Here is a 13,825-nt window from a genome sequence, read left to right as displayed (position 1 = left end):
ACATTAAATAAAGATGCTACTCTTAAATTATCGCTGCATATCAGTTGTTTCAAGAACACTTTTACACTAATTATATTCATAAAATACTTTAACTGCGGTTTACAGCCAATAAAAATGTCAATATTTATGTGACGTACCGTCACACACACTAACTGATTTAGTTTCCTGTTTCTTTGACTGCAGCCTTTACCTATTACATTTGTTTATTTGGGTCTGTCTATAACTCTTATTTACAAGGTTGTAATCTCTGCAACTTAGTGTTCTTAATTTCTACTCGTAGCTTGATCATAATTACATTGGTTAAGCTAGAGACTATAGTTCATTATGGCTACGGGTACCAGAGGAATCTGATGGTTGTTGGCCTGTGTCCTGGTCGGGGAAGGAGGCTGTGTGGCAGATACATATTCTAGTAAGAATATGAGGGGAGCCATACAAGTCGTGCGTCCATAGCTTAGTTGATAGCAGCACTGCCTGCGAGAAGCAAGGTCTTAATTCGGCACAAAGTTTTAACCTGTTGGCAAGTTTCAGAATAGAAGTTGCTGAAGCCTGTAGAGCCTGTCTTCATTCCTGTGATGATTTCATGCTACGAGACAATTCTCAACGACACATGCCTCTTGTTCGTGGATGAATGCATCGTCCGTCCAAAAAGTGCCGAGACTGGCTCTGCTCCTGGTGCACGAACGCCGCCAGCGCACCAACTACGGTGGCAGCTTGAGCTAACAATTGAACAACAGACGTGCGTTCGATTGGTCCGTTGGGAGCAGACAGGGTTATGTAGTGTACGTGTCACTGTAATTTGTAAACATTGATGTGTCAAAAATCGCAATGGAACAACATCTCTAAATCAAGTATTCAAGACATTCTCGAGAATGAAACGACGACTCGTGGACGTCTATCACGACGTGAACACGGACGGTCCTTTTCTTGAAAAACCTGTCACGGGTGACGAGAGTTCGTGTTATCACTAACAACCTTCTACTTAACGACAAAGTGCAGAATGCGCCTCTGACGATTCGAAGACTGAAGAAGGTACGAATGTGACGCGCGAGTTGAACAATATCCCTAAGAAGGACTTTTCTGACAGTTTTTCCACCTTAACTTTTCAGTTTTTTTAATAGCAGTTTCACAACTTTTTGGACTGACGAAGTACTTCCAACAGCAAACAGTACAGTTCGCGGGTTATACAGCTCGATCTCCCGATATAAACCGCAATTGAACTGCTTTCGGGAAGGGCGTCGTTGGTCGCAGTCCTCTCACCCAGACCCTTGCTGTTTTTCGGCTCAGTTTCGTAAGAAGAGTGGCATGAACTTCACACGGCAGTCGTCACCAGTCCTCACCAAATGTCCTCTACTGATGCTGGTTAAGATAACACGACATACTGTGCGAACTCCATACCTACCAAACTGAAACAAATTAGAATATAGGATCCACCTCACTGGACCCACACATTTTCGCGTTATTGCTATGTTTATCGTTTCCTCGGTTTTGTGGAGACATAAATTGAAAGAGGAGCGTTTGGACGTACGAGTTAAGGACGCGATCTAGTGGATAGTACAGCATATTGAGGAGTGTGTTGGTCAGTGTGATAACGTATGGAACACGTTCAGTGGAGATGGAGATATGGCAGAACCCGCGACTCGGACGACGAGACGACAGAGCGAAGCAGATAGGGGCGTAGCGTAGCGGGGCGGGGCGGGGCGGCAGGCAGTATTTTGAGTGCGGCAGTCCAAGGCGGGCATCGATCAGCTGCGTTGCCGAACGTAATGGCGCCAGTCAGGTGTCACCGCTCCTCCGCCTTTGTCTCGGCCGCCACTGCTGACTCCGCGGCAGGCCCGCGGATCGTGCCCCAGCCTCGCTACCCTAAACCCACCGGCACACGGACAGTGCCGAGTTCTACGTTCTGGTGAACGCTCAGAAACGATGCGATTTGTGCATATGGTACATGTGCCTTGACGTGGTATACGCGATCGCAGTGCTCTGTAGTGACAATTCTCAGCTGTGCCTGGCTCGCAGATCACACTGTTTACGAAATGGGTGGACGTACAATTCCTACCTCCTAAAACGCACATTGCCTCCATTATTCAGTGTGCTAATCATGTTCCGTCTGTAGTAAGGTTAAAGAAAAACTTCAAAATCCATGAACATCGTGTAAAGCAAAATTGAAAGTACCATGTCCAGTCCATGAAAACATAGCCCTATAATATTTCCGTTACAAATAGTGTTATGCAACTTCACAATAACTCCTCTCATAAGATAAAATTTATTTCGCCAATCTCATTTTTTAGTAAAACGTTAACGTCATTATTGCTTGATCACCGTTCCCATTCAGCAGCAGAATCTTTGTAACATGTGAAATATAAAACTTAAAACAAGAAAGTGCAAAATATGTCACTGCAAGTAGTGCAAGGTGTCTTGTACACCAAGCCAATCGAAAAAACACAGTCCTCAGAAAGACTGCATATATACGTACATAACATCGATTATTATAAAATATATTTTTATTAAACTAATAAGAAAGTATCAGAACTTTTAATAAACGTGAAGGCTATTAAAAAAATTTTTTTTGGTGCAGTGAGTCGCAAACCAGCGACACATCACGTCACACATTACATTTGTGCGACGCTACTCATTGCACTACAGCGACCATGAGCGACGTATGATCATGCTTTGCGTCCTCCTGTATCCTGAAAGATTTAGCCGTCGACATGTTATTAACTGAAATTTAATTATAACAAATTGTACCAAGAACATTCCATTTCTTGTGGATCCTCAGTGTGACGTCGCCTTGAAACGACATACTTTCATAAGTCTTTAACCTCAGCATGACATTTCCCCTCATTTTGTTACAACAAATAGTACAATTAACGACGGGTTTTCGAGCCGGCCGATGTGGCCGAGCGGTTCTAGGCGCTTCAGTCCGAAACCGCGCGACCGCTACGGTCCCAGGCTCGAATCCTGCCTCAGGCATGGATGTGTGTGATGTTCTTAGGTTAGTTAGGTTTAAGTAGTTCTAAGTTCTAGGGGGCTGATGACCTCAGATGTTAAGTGCCATAGTGCTCAGAGCCATTTGAACCATTTTTGAACGGGTTTTCGAGAGATCCTCAATTTGCTGATGCTTAGAAACGGCATATATACACATAGGCTTCAACTGAAAGCCAATACTGCGTCCCGCGGCTCTGTACTGAAGAGAGATGGCATGGTTGTGACGTAGGTGGCGTTCTTCCATGTCATTGCTCAATGTCCTAAGGCACGTTCAGAATATCTGTTGTGCTTAATATTGCACTGAACGTTCGGAAAGACTTCCCAACGTGCTTTTGCCCTGCAATGACATCAGAAACTCCACACGTTCAACGTTCGAATACACGGTTCGTGTGCCGATGTCTTAAAGCCGTGCTTTTACGAGACGTCTTTAACATCGTGAAGTACGCCAGACGTTGTATCCGTCGTGGCTGCTGTATGCTCTGAAATGGCCTGCTGCATCTCACGGAACGTGTTCCTCATCGTGATTTGCGACCGCGGCGCTCTCCGCGGCAGTTGTCGCCTGTATCTGGCGTGCTAATCAGACAGCGTGCTCACGGAAAGAGACGCTCGTGAAATATTTGTGTCAACTCTTGTTGTTGTCAAAGAAGGGCGGAGAAAATCACGGAGAAGACTGTGGACTCGTCGATGGCTGGAACATCGAGTTGCGGGTGGAGGAACACAACGGTCTGAGATACATGTTAGCAGACGTTACTCGTTAACTCAAGTAAATCTCCATCACATTTTCAGTTTTAAATTGAATATAGTTTAAGTATAGTGTTCAGTGTCAGTTTGTGCAAGGATAGTACTCATATACTTGGTGTTGTAGTAACATACTTCATCACATAGGTTTCAAGGTCGAGACTTGTTTCGTAACTTCATTCGAATGGAAGGGGAGACAAGATACAGACATGAGGCAATCTACAAAACCATGATATAGGTGTATATGTTTGACACAAAGTTTCACTGTAGCAGAAACTTGCAGTGTGTAACTTGCGTTTGCTTTCTGACATAGACTGGCAGTCACGTTAAGATTCATGGCCACTGAGGAAACATTCCAGTCGTTGGCCTATGCAACAAAAATTGCAGCACGTACATTATTTCTAATAAAAAACATCTACTAATGCAGGGAAAACTTCTATGAAATTAACAAGCAAGCCTTAGAATCTTTCAGAAAACGAAAGTGAAAAAGGAACTGGAAATAACTAGACCAGAAACTGCTACCTTTCTTTATACAGCGTGGTCAGAAAAAGTCTGAAAAGCTTGTAAGTGTGTTGCAGGGTGGATAGTGCTGGGAAATATTGTTAAGAAAAAAATCTGCATGTTTCGCAGTTTCTGAAAAGCTTGTAAGAGTGTTGCAGGGTGGATAGTGCTGGGAGATATTGTTAAGAAAAAAATCGGTATGTTTCGCCGTTTCCGAGCTATTGGCATTGAAGTTAGCCATCAAGCCGTTGGTATCTAGTCGCAACAAGGCGGCATCCACATTGCACAATGGGTGCAGACAAAAAGAAAAAAAAAGAAAGGGAGGACGATTAGGGTTTGACGTTCCGTCAACAGTGACACCATTCGAGATGGAAAACGAGCTCATATTACGGAAGGAAATCAGCCATGTCCTTTTCAGGCTGATACGTTTCCTATAGTCCTTTACAAAGGAATCATCCCGGCCTCTACTGAAAGTGATGTCAGAAAATCACGGAAAACCTAAATCAGGTTGGCCGACGGGGATTTGAACCTCTGTCCGCCCGAATGTGAGTCTTTACGAATGGACTCCGCCATATTGCCCTGGCTCCTGTACTGGTGTGCTATGGTATCGTGGCACGCGGATTTCAGAGTGTGCCAGGACTGCAGGCATTTACCTTAAAATATTAATTACGTACCTTTATCTTTTCATGTAATTATTACAACGTTATGCCAACCTTTCTACAACGCGGAACCTGAATAACATGTGAATAAAATTTACTGATTCATTGTGTTACTTTTATTTTTTCACTAGGGCAGCAATCATGACCGTGTAGTCTTATGTATGAAGCTCAATTGTATATGAATTATTCAACACAGTTTGCATCACCTGTATATCTGCGAAAACTAGAATAATTACCAGTTATATGCAGTTGTTTCAGGACTATTTTTCTGGCTTTTTTCTCGCAATGGCGAGCAATTGGTAGGGTATGGTATCTTGTACGAGAGTACTGGCAGGGAAAATGTGTTGTGGATGTGTGTCGGCAAATCATTTGAATTGTCCTTAAAGTATTTAAGAAGATATACACACAAATATATTCGTGGTGTCTGATCCGTCCGGAATCTTGTATATGGCTGACTTACCTTGTCCCATAAAAAAGAAAAATTCTGGTAAACTGTTGACTATAAAGATCTCATTTGTGAAATTTCAGTAACGTTATTTATCTTTTTAAAAATGTGTGTTCTGGTAAATTTGAATAGTGTCTTGCTATGTTGCAGGGATTATTGTGTTTCAAAAGAACAAATGAAAATCTCATGTTTTCGAAAAACAGCTTGCCTTGTTCCCCAATTAGCCACTGTCAATAAGGTCTGGTCTCAGGTCTGCCACAATTCTGAAGCGTCAAAGAAAAAATTTGCCATGTCAGGTTTTTGAATCATAGAGAAGAACGTGACCAATGAGGTGGAGCATCGAGTTTACGTCACAAACTGAACTTAGGAGATCCATATTGTATAAAGTAATACGTAGTTGAACTCCATATTTGATGGTTTTTATATTATAGACTACGTGGTATAAGCTGTTTCAAAGCAGCAGCACATGAAGGATCTCTCTAAAACACATTGTTTAAAGTAAGATTTGTTATAACACAATGACAGCAAACTACATATCGGTAGTTAAAGTTTTTTCGTATTTGATGCTTTTCGTGTTGTAACTTGCGTGCTGTGATAGTGTACAGTTTCAGTTTTGTGCTGAATGGTGATTTAACAAAAGTGCGTCATTTTTCGTACATTTCGTCATAGTTAAATATCAGATAATGACATTTATAGTTACAGTCTTTAATCACTGTATACCATTAACTTACATTCTGCTGTCATGGTGAAGCCGTAGAGTAGTCGATAAGGAGTTAGCTATACAGGTTAGTCAGAAGCAGCCTGGAAAGCTTGTAAGGGTGTTGCATTGGGGGCGGGGGTGGCCATAGAAAACGTATATCAGACTGAAGGAACGTTAGGGATTTGACGTTCCGTCGACAACGAGGCCATTGGAGACGCAGCACGAGGGCAGGTCAAGTAAGTTGATAAAGAAAATCGGCCGTGTCCTTTCAAAAGGAACCATCGCTGCATTTGTCGTGAGTGACTTAGGAGAAACACTGGAAATCTTAATCTAAATGCAAGTATAGTGTATTTTCATTACGATTAATCAGATCGGTTGGATCCGGAATGCTTATCACAAAGTTACGTATCCTACTTACTTTACATTTTAATTGTTATCACAGTTGAAAGTTGGGTATTCCTGCAGAGAATCGTAGATTCTTATCAAGAGCAAAGCTTTCATCTAGGGTCAGTATATGCTTTCTCATTAATCTTCTTCAGTTATTGTGAAAGTTAGATGAAAATATATGATGGCGAGTAATGCACAGTGTTGTAAGCAACTGACAAGCACACGCTTCTCACGTCCAAGTAAGTTCCCTCCCCGTCCTGCGTGTGTACTGGATGGCTGCATCTGTTCGTGTCAACAAGTGCGGGTGCCAACAGCGACTATCGTGAGTACTGATACACTGCGACGTTCGTAGATTTTTAACAAGTTGTCCACGTGAGTGAATTAGCAACACGCACAACGCAAACGGCACGTTTTTAGGCAAAAATAATCATTTGTGCTTCCCACAAATGGCCCAAAACATTATCACTTACGATATCTAGAAAAGATGTCATAAAACGTCGCCTAAACTCCAGAGTCATGATAAATGATGCTTGTATTCGTGCTTTTCATAAAAGAGAACTAAACATGCGTAGATAATAATTTCAGTTGTAGCTTGATATCATTTTCTTCATAAGCGGCTGACTGTTGTGTCTGTTGTTTGAGTCCTGAAAGAAAATGATTGGCAGTATCCCATGCTGCGTATCTTGTTTTCAGTTGACAGGTGACACTCGCATTTCATGAAATCTTATACAGAGCATTGACGATTCCTTTTGTGTAGGCAGCGTTCCTCGTAGATCTTCTTGATCTAGTTACCAAATAAATTAGCTGCTACCAGCCATTTTGTAATAAAAGTGTAATTAAGTATGCGTTACGTATTTGCACGTGTCATTATGTACAGTTCGTACTGGGCTGCAATTTGAGACTAAGTACAGACATCCTTACTTTAAGCTAAAATCGTTCTGTCAAAAGTTATATTGCTTTCTGGAGAAAAACTAACGACGTTTGTAAAATTTATTTCAACTTAGCTCACTAGATGCTTGTCAGTTGCAGGTTCTAAGTGTAATTAATTCATATAATATTCCGTGTTAAAACTTACGTTTTTATTTAATGCTTTGTAATTGAGTGTATGGCCAGAAGACTCTAAAAGTACAACTGGACGTAAAGAGTATGTGAATAAAATAACGAATACAAGACTCGACTGATTTCTCATAAGAATTAAATAATAAATATTCTACACGCCTGTCAGTTCAAAGAAATTCATTTTTGGAAAGCAATAAGCTGCTTCTTAAATAAATAATCATAGTAATAATCACACATGTTATTAGTTTTCCTAACGGATTTATAACTACGTAGCAAAAAATAGTCTTTAGTTTGGTTGTGCCGCAGGAAGCGCGGCTCAACAGTAGCATTAGGTGACTTACAGTTTTGCGCTCAATTTGCGTTAGTCTTGAGTAGTAAATACGTAAGAGATACACTAGTAATGATCAGAAATTGTCCTAAAATTAGTACTGAAGAATTAAACTATATATGATTAAGTAGATGAAAACAGATTATTTGTTGTAGGTCTGAATATTTCGATGTAGTTACTGGCGAAAACATCAATAATGTAGAAAGATCTTGTCGCTGAGTAATTTCATCACGGAAAATTAAGACCTACTTATACCGTCTGTAATCCAAAATAGTGTATGGAAATGTGGAATGATTAACGTGTCGGGCTTCCGCACCTCGCTTCAAATGATCACTGTCAGTTAAGGGAATTTATTTTTTTTTTTTTCATTTTTTGCTTTTATCTGTTTGTCATAATTCTTCGGCAACTATGTCGTAGCACACTATCCTACATTTTACGTCCCAGGAAGCTGCAATATGCGCTTATTAAATGCAATTCCTTATTTTCTACGATGGTATTTCATCGTGGCTTTTCTGCAATTGCATAGTTATGAGTTACTCGAAGTTGGAGGGTAGTGGCGTCAAGTCAGTGTGTGCCGAGGGCAAACTCTGTTACTGGTAGTAGTGTTAGTAGTTAGCAGCTTATTGCAAACTATTCAAAGAAACACCCTCCGTGTGGTTTTGTGTCATATTCTGTAGAATAAATGTATCGGTACGTGGGATCCATTTCTGAGTCCTCGTTGCCGTGGGATATCGTGTGAAGACCTCCACTGGGCTGAACGGTGCCTTTTTATTCGACAGTGCGCTGGGTGCAATGTCAGCGATAGCTGCCGCTATCCGTTTATAGCATCGTCTCTCACCACACTGCTTGTTAAATGTGGGGCATTTTTATTGGCCGTGCCCTGCGCTACCGCTAAGTTCTCGTGCTGTGACTTGACTGAGGGACATCACACACTGCCAGCTGCTCTGTCTCGGGCAGGCTGTGTGCGGGAATGAGCACGCGTTGCCGCCCCCCGAGAGTTCGTGCCGAGCACCCATAACGCCGCCTTGACGGGCCGTGACGTACGCGTGCTTCCGAGATACGCATCGGCGCCGTGCTTCATTTACTGACACTCGGCCGATCCCCTCGCTTTTACAGAAACCTTTTGTTCATTGAGTGGGCCTATCCTCGCATATATTCACAAAAGACACGGATCAGAATTCAGTATTCCGATAAACGTCAGAAGCTTCATTGTTTACTAGCTCCTGTTATTCTATCCGTACAAGTTTATACTACTGTAATACATTGTCGGTCGTGAAGCAAAGAAGTATGCTGAGGTTCGCAGGACAGCAGAAATATTCCATCAAAAGAGTTCTTATACGTGTTTGCCTATTTCTTATGTTACTCCGTAGTCTGTTGGGTAAGTATAAGAGACAAGTTTTTACCATGAAGAAAGAGAATCGTGCTCACCTAATGTTTCGTGACGGACAAGCCCGAAGTGGTAGCCTCTCTGTCGTTTTTTTGTAGTTTAATATTCCCCTGTATTTGCTAATGGTTTCTCTTCCTTTACCAATACATACTGTCACAAAGCAAATATCCGATCCAACAAAATTTCTCGTGACCCCCCAATACAATGTCATTGTCTATGAGTTACTAAGACGTAGCGTCAAAATAAGATAGAGTGAAAAAAATTTGCTGTGACGAGAAAAGTAAAGAGGTAAGTGGAGCGTTGCTTCATACGGGTTGGATCACCTAACCCGCTGATCTCAAATATTTCCGGGGCCGTTGAAGACATCGGTATTATGTTATCATTCAAATTGCTTCTAAGAGAGTCCTCACTAAGCGCTTGAAATTTTTTTATGTCGGTTTAAGTTTTGCGAGTAGAGACAACGATATCAACTTTGTTTTTCTAGTGTTAGTAGGCTCTCCTTAAATTATCGTAGCATCGTTGATATGAGGGTGGTGAATTCAACGCCATATCGTTAACCGAGTAGTTTTGTTGAAATTGAATTACGTACATCAGTCATGAGCTAACTCATAACAGTGTACAAAGTAAGGAAGTATGACGCATTATATTACGTATGTGAAAACAGAGTACTGCACGACACAGATATCAGTGTCGAAGAGACTTACTTATTCTCTGTAGACAGCGCTAATACGTCGAGTGCTTTTAAATGTGATCAAATGTCTGTAGCGAGTCATTTCTTTACGGAGCACACAGGAGGAGGAGAACAGTTGGGTCATACACATAAAGATATCCTGACTGACAGCGTCCGTCAGTATGTTAATTTTCAGAATGAACAAAACTACCATAGTTACAATGCCAGTGGAAGGAGTAAGGGGTATGCATGCAAGGAGTGGAGCGAGGGAAGTTTCTGTTCTGGTTGTCGTTTTTCAAAATCCACAGATTAGGTCCTCTGGAACAAGACCAACGTTACTCGCAATTATTACACAAATGAATTCCATTCCTGTCACCCGCTATGCTTGTAGCAGATAGACCTGTTGCGTTACATAAGACGTCTGAAAGTTTGCAGTTTTTTCTTCAAAGTTCTTTTTATCAGCGAATCAACGTTCGCTAATCAGACACGTCAATCCAAGAAATATTTTTATTCAACTACTGATAATCAGCTGCGATTAAGAAATGATGCGTAAACGTTTGTTATGGTGTCATAGGTCCTAGCTGCATAGATATACCCTGTCAGATACAGTGATACCGTCTCTGCTATATGAAGTACCAGTGTGTGGCAACAACACGACTTCAGATGAGGCCCTGGTAGTAGGGTCTGAAAACGAGTATTTTGGATGATGACGGACATTTCCGTAACATGCTGAAACCAAATAACTCCAGGGAAGAATCTATCGGTACTTCCTATCACGGTTTCCCCTTTTTAGGTAATGTTATAATTTTTTTAGTATAATTACGTATTTGGAAATTAAATAGATATAGCTTTTATTTGTTCATTTGGGTTATTTACTTGATTGTTTATATTCCGGAGCTTCTGGGCACTGCAGCGTACGTTGTACAATAACCGAATTGACGGAAATAGCCTGCAGATCATATAGTAACAAAAATTATTTGGTCTGCAAAGTCTTAAAGTGTTTATTAATCCAGCGACAGTCTTGAGATGATAAAACCTCCCTAAGTGAACCAAGAAATGAATTATTCGTTATATAGGTTCTGGATCGACTTTACATAACTTCAAAGGTGCGGTAAAGATATTACCATGTATCTTTCCGTATTGTTTTCTATTTTCTTCTTCTTCCTCTTCCTCTCCTCCCCGTCTTCAACAGCTTCTTGACAGTAGCTGTGGAATTTTAATTGCGTTGGGATTCGTGTATGTCTGCCTCAGACAAAATTCGTATTCTAAATTGCAAAGTCACAATTATTGACTCAGGATAAACGAGCTGAAGAGGGGAATTCTCGAGGCGCAGTGTCTGAGCCTGAGACTCTAAGGGACAACGGACTCTAAGAGAACCAACCATGAAAAATTGTGAGAATATACAAGACGCAGCACTCAAGTATATATAAACAGACCAGTCCGTGAACTGGCAATGAGTAGTCGGACGTGACAGAGAGAGTAAGGTTTTGATTTCCAGTTGCGAAGATTATGTTAGCCAGCTCCTAAATGGTTGTGAACACTGTGCTTTCCTTTAAAAGCTGTCATACTTCACATGTGAATACCAGTACATTATCAGTGTGAGTGATCCTTATTTTCATAGGGACTTTATATTTTAATAGGTTTGTATCCCGTGAATGAAAGAAACAGCAGCTGTGGATAATGGACAGTCTCCTAATTTATTTCGCCCTGAAGCTGACAAGCCTTTTTTTGTGAACTTTTCTGTGCTATCGTGTTATTTCCTTTAAGTGCACTTTCGCAACCGGATCGTGGTTCTGTCTCAGGGTGGAGATTTAGCGGTTCACGCGTGAGACATCCGCCCCAGCCGCCTCGCTGCCACCTCCCACCTGCAGCCTGCTATAATGCGGCCTGCCTTTGTCTGTTTCAGCTGCACCTGGCGGCGTTGGCCTCTCTGAAAGGCGAGATCCTGGACCTGTCTAATCGCCTGCACACCGTCACCCAGGAGCGAGACTTGCTCGAGAAGACCCTCAACAAGACGCAGGTAAGCCCACGTGCTAAGTATTGCCGCACTGTAGACAAGGAACTGATCTCTCGATTGTTGTTGTTGTGGTCTTCAGTCCAGAGACTGGTTTGATGCAGCTCTCTATGCCACTCTATCATGTGCAAGCCTCTTCATCTACGAGTAACTACTGCAGCCTACATCCTTCTGATTCTGCTTACTGTATTAATCTCTTGGTCTCCCTATACCAGTTTTATCCTCCACGCTTCCCTCCAGTACTAAATTGGTGATCCCTTGATGCCTCAGAACGTGTTCTACCAACCGATCCCTTCCTCTTGTCAAGTTGTGCCGCAGATTCCCCTTCTTCTCCCCAGTTCTTTTCAGTACCTCCTCATTAGTTACGTGAACTGCCAATCCTCATTAGTTACGTGAACTGCCAATCTAATCTTCAGCATTCTTTTGTAGCACCACGTTTCGAAAGCTTTCTCTTCTTGTCTAAACTAGTTATCGTCCATGTTTCACTTCCATATATGGCTACACTCCATACAAATACTTTCAGAAAGGACTTCCTGAGACTTAAATCTAAACTCGATTTCCCTTCTTCAGAAAGGCTTTCATTGCCATAGCGACTTTACATTTTATATCCTCTCTATTTCGACCATCATCAGTCATCTTGCTTCCGAGACAGCAAAACTCATGTATTACTTTAAGTGTCTCATTTCCTAGTCTAATTCCCTCACAACACCTGATTTAATTCGACTGCGTTCCATTATCTTCGTTTTCGTTGATGTTCATCTTATATCCTTCTTTCAAGACACTGTCTGTTCCAATCACCTCCTCTTCCAGGTCCTTTGCCGTCTCTGCCAGAAATACAATGTCGTCGGCAAAGCTCAAAGTTTTCATTTCTTATCCATCGATTTTAATTCCTACTCCAAATTTTCCTTTTGTTTCTTTTACTGCTTGCTCAATGTATACATTGAATAGCATCGGGGATAGGCTACAACCCTGTCTCAGTCCCTTCCCAACCACTGCTTCCCTTTCATGTACCTCGACTCTTGTAACCGCCATCTGGTTTCTGTATAAATTGTAAATAGCCTTTCGCACCCTGTATTTTACCCTTGCCACCTTCAGAACTGAAAAGAGAGTATTCCAGTCAACATTGTCAAAAGCTTTCTCTAAGTCTACAAATGCTAGAAACGTAGGTTTGCATTTCCTTAATCTTTCTTCTAAGATAAGTCGTAGGGTCAGTATTGCCTCGCGTGTTCCGACATTTCCAAGGAATCTAAACTGATCTTCCCCGAGTTCGCTTTCTACCAGTTTTTCCATTCCTCTGTAAAGAATTCTCGTTAGTATTTTGCAACCGTGACTTATTAAACTGATAGTTCTGTAATTTTCACACCTGTCAACACCTGCTTTCTTTTGTATTGGAGTTGTTATATTTTCCTCGAAGTCTGAGGACATTTTCTCTATCTCATACATCTTGCTCACCAAATGGAAGTATTTTGTTATAGCTGGCCCACCCAAAGCTATCAGTAGTTCTAATGGAATGTTGTCTACTCCCGGGGCCTTGTTTCGACTCAGGTCTTTCAGTGCTCTGTCAAATTCTTCACGCAGTATCATATCTCCAGTTTCATCCTCATCTACGTCCTCTTCCATTTCCATAATATTGTTTTCAAGTACATCGCCCTTGTATAGACCCTCTATATCCTTCACCCTTCTGCTTTCCCTTCTTTGCTTAAGACTGGCTTTCCGTCTGAGCTCTTGACATTCATACGGGTGGTTCTCTTTTCTCCAAAGGCCTCTTTAACTTTCCTGTAGGCAGTATCTGTCTCACCCCTAGTGATATATGCTTCTACACCCTACAGTTGTCCTCTAGCCATCCCTGCTTAGCCGATTTGCACTTCCTGTCGGTCTCGTTTGTGAGACGTTTGTATTCCTTTTCGCCTGCTTCATTTATTGCATTTTTTAAAAAATGGTTCAAATGGCTCTGA

At 41.6% G+C, this 13,825-nt stretch overlaps 1 protein-coding gene across 2 annotated transcripts in view; it reads left to right on the top strand.

The window, feature by feature from the left end:
• Positions 1-13,825, top strand: part of LOC126484010 (colorectal mutant cancer protein) — a 605,708-nt gene that overhangs the window by 502,656 nt on the left and 89,227 nt on the right. For both annotated transcript variants that reach the window (XM_050107334.1, XM_050107342.1), the window contains exon 4: positions 11,763-11,876. In XM_050107334.1, the coding sequence (XP_049963291.1) occupies positions 11,763-11,876 (114 nt within the window). The remainder of the gene's footprint in view (positions 1-11,762; positions 11,877-13,825) is intronic.

The sequence above is a fragment of the Schistocerca serialis genome, chromosome 1, assembly GCF_023864345.2.
Source record: "Schistocerca serialis cubense isolate TAMUIC-IGC-003099 chromosome 1, iqSchSeri2.2, whole genome shotgun sequence".
NCBI lineage: Eukaryota > Metazoa > Arthropoda > Insecta > Orthoptera > Acrididae > Schistocerca > Schistocerca serialis.
Note: the sequence above shows the minus strand (reverse complement) of the source record. Positions and strands in the feature narration are given on the sequence as shown.